The sequence below is a fragment of the Phalaenopsis equestris genome, unplaced genomic scaffold (genome assembly GCF_001263595.1).
Source record: "Phalaenopsis equestris unplaced genomic scaffold, ASM126359v1 Scaffold000036, whole genome shotgun sequence".
Lineage (NCBI taxonomy): Eukaryota > Viridiplantae > Streptophyta > Magnoliopsida > Asparagales > Orchidaceae > Phalaenopsis > Phalaenopsis equestris.
In genome coordinates this window covers 5,010,924-5,017,403 of record NW_018164478.1, presented here as the reverse complement: position 1 = coordinate 5,017,403, position 6,480 = coordinate 5,010,924, and the positions used below count along the sequence as shown (strand labels likewise).

The 6,480-nt window shown below is 34.0% G+C and overlaps 1 protein-coding gene across 1 annotated transcript; it reads right to left on the bottom strand.

Moving 5' to 3' along the window:
• Window positions 1-2,105: 2,105 nt before the first annotated feature.
• LOC110018868 lies at window positions 2,106-4,837 on the bottom strand. The gene is made up of 7 exons (XM_020716331.1): window positions 4,481-4,837; window positions 4,183-4,311; window positions 3,810-3,867; window positions 3,111-3,191; window positions 2,920-2,991; window positions 2,589-2,836; window positions 2,106-2,509 (listed from the first exon to the last, which is right to left on the bottom strand). The coding sequence occupies exons 1-7, from the start codon at window positions 4,723-4,725 to the stop codon at window positions 2,407-2,409; spliced, it is 936 nt and encodes a 311-aa protein (XP_020571990.1). The 5' UTR covers window positions 4,726-4,837; the 3' UTR covers window positions 2,106-2,406.
• Between the last annotated feature and the right edge of the window lie 1,643 nt (window positions 4,838-6,480).

Genomic DNA, 6,480 nt, shown 5'->3' with positions numbered 1-6,480 from the left:
TCGTGTGGTACGACGTAAACCCTCATATCTCTGCGGACAATTTGTATAGTCGTATATTATGCAAATATAAGTCTCAAATAATAAAATTGACAGAATTGAACACTTGAATAGCATCATCTTCAAAACTCAACCACAAAATAGGATAGTTTGGGAAATTGCTAAGGGTTAACCTCAGGATCTGTGACGCCTCATACATTTTCCTTCCTTTGGACTCCTACCCTTTCTTTGGACTCCTGAAAATAATTGTTCTTATTTGAGTCACTCTCACTTGTTTTTCCATGTCTTACCGTGAAAACTTTTAATTTGAATTCTTGAATACTAGTACATCTAATCATTATCGAGAGTTTTTTCAAGTGACCCCCGTCATTTGAGATTTAATTAACTATAGAGATTTGTCTCTATAGGAAACTTGGAACTCTGATAAAATAAACTCCATTTAATTTTTATATTAAATAGGAAAACTTGTTGGTCACACATAAAATATTCGCAGGCCAAACGGATGTCACAAAACTCTTAGTTTGAAAAATTGGGTCCATCACCGAGGTATACACTTATCTTTCGGGAATGTGTAGTATTCGCGTAGTTAATTAAATCTCAAAGTTTCCTATAGAGACAAATCTCCTATGAAATCCATTTGGTCTCTTTTTTTTTTAAATTAAAACATACTACTTTCAAAACTCAAACTACATAAATTTTATATTAAATTAAATTTCAAAATTATTTTCAATTTTCAAAAAATAAAATCAAAAAGTTAACCGACACTAAGAAAAAAGACCTAACTCTCCTATGAATACTTTACATGCAGCTAATTATGAGAAAAACATCAAATATATTGTCCATTACTTTGTTGGATTGGTAAGCTTATCCGACTGATTTTCACTCAACCTAATATTTCTTTTCTTCTCGGAATGGTAAGTAAGCATATGTTATATGCAAAGATGAAGAATTGCATGTTTTCTAAAGGATTTTAAAACATAATAAAATGTCAGAAACAATACCATTTAAAAATTGAAGCTTGCTCTAACATTGACTATGTTGGATATTACTGAAGACCAAAAGTTTATTTTGAAATATTGTATTACTTGTGGGAGGAAAGCTTGCTTCATGGAGAATAAATAAATAAATTGTTGTAACTAGATCACATGATAAGTAAAAACAAGCCTATCATGGACGTTGTTAATGGAATGATGTGGATAAAAAATTTTATTGAAAATTTTGGTTTTTATTTTGCATAGCTCATGGTATTTAAATGTGATAATCATGAAGCAATCCATACTACTAGCAAGTCTATTTTTCAAGGCAAAACAGAAATTATTGAACTAAATGGTCATACAAGCAAAGATGCAATAATACCAAATGATCATAACTCCTGTGCCTGATGAAGAATGACAGCCCTAGTTGGCAGCTAGTTTCATGAAGGCTTTGGAACCACTTAGTTTCTACAATCTTTGCAGTAAGTTGACAATCTTCATAAAATAGGTGTGTGGGTGACTGGACCCACACTGGATGGTTGGGGTCGGGGTCGGCAAGTGGGTGGCGTGTATGAGCGGGAGTGATAAGTAAATATTATATTTCCATTGTGTGATATACTCCCTTATTTGAAAATTCATTATTAATCATTTTTTTTCTATTCTATCTTTTATTGTTTTCAATACATAGGCACTAGTATTAAAGTAAATCAATCAAATTGCTTTCAATTACACTAACAGCCAGTATTGCCAGCATTAACGAGACTGGATAATTGACAATGTGTAATATATGACAAGGAGACATTAGCATTACTTAACAAAAAGCAACCATGTCAAGCAAGTATTCATTCCTTGCAAACTTATGTAGACTAGATAGATAAAGTAGGAAAAGAATATAGCTTTGGAGGAAAAAAATAAATAAAATAATTATCAGATGAATTTGGGCAGGGTAGGCCATCATCTAATTAAATCCATATTGATTGTACTCATAAATTACTGAGAAAAAATGGGAAAAGAACATGATTTAGTCCTCCACCACTATAATCACTGGTAGCAAAGTTAGTCTCTCGCAATTATAGCAACTTGCATTATATCATCAATAAATCCAACCCAATAGTTGCAATAAGACTACCGTTGACTATCACGATGATGTATTTCATCAAAAAGATGGCTTTGAAAAATTCACACCCACAAATCAATAATTCATTTTTCACAAAAAACAATAAAAAAACAGGAATTTCCTATAAACATTAATGATCCGGCGTAAAGGCACCACATTTGCAACACAATAATGATGAATTGGATTCAATTGGATCATTCTTCTACATTCTAATAGGCCATTTAAGGTAATAGATTTAGACAGTTGCATCAAGCCAATCTATTCGAGGCTTTGATTTTGAGTGTGCATTAAGAAGCTCTAACTCCCATAAAAGAATTTTCAGAGGATGGAATGTAGTAAATAAACAAACCTGATGTTAACTGAAAAGGCTAAATCACGGAGACGGGGCACTAAATATGTTGCCTCTCCTTCTGATATTGTACTGCAAATAGCAAAATAGTCTATCATCTGCTCTGCATTGTAATTAAAATGAAGCTTTGCGGCACATCTTTCAGTATTACTTGAGCACAACAGAAGCAGGGCCGATGCTCTGGTGTAGCCTATCATGATCATGCATAAAGGCCAACCCATTGATAGCTCCGTAAAGCAATTTGGTAACAAAAAACCTTCTACGCTTAAATTTCCCTTCCCCGTTGAAAGAAGACCAGATAGTCTCTTTAGTATTAGCAACATCCTTTGAAATTGCTTCGCTAGTAACTTTGGCATAGTCTGCTGCACTATATATCCCATCATTACGAAAGGCAAGCCACTGGCAAATGAAACATTTGTTTTTTAAATTCTTATTTAGTGAGACCCCGTCAACCGATTTCTTCTCAATAGTATATATCAAACCTGCTCTCCAGTTCTAGTCTCGAAACCTCCTAATAAAATCTGGATGTTTTCACATATAAATTTTGAATCTTCCTGCAAGATGCATTCCAATTGAATTAGCTCATGAAAGCTACACTTGGCATGCCATATCGGCTAATCATAGAAAAAAAAATTGGAATAATATATAAATATTCACTTAGTGGTTTCCTTACTTGAAGGAAAGAATGACATTTCAGCTCATTAGCAGCCATCATATCTGCTTCAATGCCACCAGCACGTCGTCCAGGATAAACCTTCATAAGTCTTTTCAGGAAATGAGGCAGAGCTGTGAAGCTTCGAGAGCAATCTTACAGACAAATAACTTCTTCAAAAGTTCTCTTTTTTTTTTTTCTTTTTTTCTTTATCTTCTTCTTTTTTTTTTTAGTGAAAATCGCAGCATTCATAGAATGTCTATTTATCTTGTTGGATAATTTTCTATAACTGCCCAGCTGCAATATTACAATGCTTACATGCACTTAATTTCACCTACCTTCATCAATAAATCAGCTTTTAAGAACTGTATTTATATTCATACAAGGTATGAAACAAACACAAAGAATTGCAATTACAAAGAAGATGAGGGGCTATTCGAATCTTCAATGAATGTGACACATCTAAAAAACATGGTTTGTACAACATGCCGTTGCATTTGCACGAAAATTTCAAATTATTTGGAGAATAAAACTCATAGGTGGATGCCTTCTCACACAAATACTCTAATGCACAACAAAAACAACCATATTAAAGTCATTTTCTTTTAATGAACAGAAAAAAAAAGATATTGCCAGGGCACTTAACCAATATACCCTGTTTCAAGTAAAAATTCAATGCTTTATATGAATATCGCTAGAGTTATAGGCATAGATTTGTACCTTAAAAATCACTCGGACTCCCTTTAATGGACCTTGAACAACTCTTCCCTCGTAAAGCCTAAAATAAGATGTTTAGATATTATCAATATAGTTTAATAAGGGAAAACGGTAAATTATGATATAGAAAGAATAATGATACACTCCTTAGAAAAAAAGGCTACATTAAACTGAGATACATCTACTTTTTAATAGGTGGAACAAGAAAAACTCATTCAAAATAAAACTATAATGTCACCCCCCATTTTGATTGGTCTACCAAAGGAATTGGGCCCCAAATGCAGTATTACAAAATTGTTTTTTGGGGAATGTAGAAGCACCATGATGAAAGAGTAAACATATAACGATTATTGCAATGCAGGAAGAGAAAAAGCACCTAATTTTCACTTTGCCTTCTCCAACATCTTGGATTCTTAAACGCTCAATGTCTTCCGAAGAATATCCAACACCTGGAACTTCAATGTTTCTAGCATCAGAAGGCCCTCCAGGTTGAAAAGATGAATAACTGCAGCATTTCAATGTTACTTTTAATACTTGAAAAAACAGAAGTGAACAGCAAGTAACAAAGGAAGCATCCAGCCAATTTCTCAAAATCTGCAACTTAACGAGATAAATCAGTTCAAAATGCAAGAAAATGGGCGAATAAGAAAAGGAAAGAAGACAAAATAGCAAACCTGGTAACGTTCATGAACCCGTACTCTCCAACGTATTTTCCCACGGCGAAATCATCGGGATTGGTGATCAACGACGCCTTTAGAGCATGAATCTCTGACATCCGATGCATTAAACTTTTGGACACAAAACCAAAAATCCGAAGACCGAATGACTTTCTGCGCGAAGAACAACGGTGGCATCTACGATGAGTATTCAGTGTAGTTCTGAAAAGCACGGATCCGCTCGGAGCAGTTACTAGGATCATTAGTAGAGAAATTGGTTTCGGAGGAGACTAAGAGAAAAATGAGAACCCTAATCAACTTGGAGGGAAGAATTCGAGCTTTCGGATTACGGGAAGGGGCCGAAGATAACAAGTGAATTCGTTGATGGAGAATATATCGTTTTATAATAATATATTTATTTTGTATTTCATGGTATTTGGCATTCGGTGATAAAAAATGGGTCTGAATAAACTGTCTGTCTGTCTGTTTAATTTGTGTCTTTTGAAAACAACTGATTCTAAATAAATAACCAGACTGCCAATGTTCTAGATAAGCTGCAGTTTTTTTTGTTTTTGCGTTTTGTAAACAGCAGATTTGCATATTTTTTTACAAACTTACAAAACTTTTTAATATAATCATAAAGTGGAGATAAATGTGAATATTGTAGAACATGAAAATATAAAATATTTTTAAAATTAAAGTTCAAATGTTAAGAGATAAAAATATAAATATTTATCACTTAAATATTTCAGATCACATCACATAAGTACAGTCACCTAAAAGAAAATGAAATACACCTTAACACTCTAATATGTACTATAATGAGACCCAAAAATGAAGAAAAAATAACATGTTAAAATAATTAGGAAAAAATTTTATAATGTTGGCTTTAAAATATAGCAACATATCACATCCCATGTTGTCCGGCTCTGACACTCCAGAACCCTAAGCAAACTCGTTCGATTGGGATACTGTACAAATGAAGCACTCGAACCAGAAACTGTGTTCTGAAATCGTGATACTGAGAAACTCTGAGCAGTGGTGTCCAATTGAGATGTCATAGAAACCGACATACTGTCGGCTCACTTAAAAAAAGTGCAGTCATCCTGTCTTTGTGCCCGTCGCGGGAACCTGTAAAATTATCTCTCGTAGCTATTTGGCTGGCGTGACGTGAGTAGCAAGAACGGTAGTCCGCACCAGCATATCACTTGACCGAACATCCCTCAATATTTGTAACTCATAGTCCCGCAATTTTTAAAAATATAATAAATCAGTCAAAAAATAAATGAAATAAGGAAAATAAACTTATTAGCAACGGTTGCCCTAATAGACATGGGTCATCCAAGTTGCCTATAAATTGAATTTCCAGTTTCATTGATCATCTGAATTCCAATCCCCAAATAGCTTAAAAAAAAGTTTTTTTTTTCATTCTTTCATGCTTTTGTTACAATTTAAAATTTTGCTTTCACTGTGTGATTTATCTCTGTTGCACTTTTGTAGGCAGCCAGGCGCATGAAATCCTTTCCTTTGACAGAAGATGAGAAGGCACTCATTTATGAGGTGGATATAATCCCATCAATATGATCTTGGTAAATTTTTAGTGCTTTTTTTATTCCCCACTAATTATTATTTTCTATCAAAACCAGGAATGAAGAATCTTCGAGCATGATTGGCTATCTGTTTGGAAAAATTTTGTCCCCCATAGAGACCCCTCAATGCTACCACAACAATGGTCAAGCAATTAGAGACCCCGCAATGCTACCACGACAATGGAGAATTCCCATCGGAACCCAAAATTCATCTAAAAAAAATTAGGCCGTTAAAGAAAGAAGGCGTCTATATGAGGCTAAAAGAAGAATACTAAAAGCATGTAAATTTTCCAAAGAAAGTAGCACTATTAGTATTTGTGACGCACCTGTAATGATATTAAGCCACTGAATTAGTAGATGAAAATAAAGTGGTGCATTTGCATACATACCACCCAATTCCTATGTATTTGCATATCTAAGACATAGACC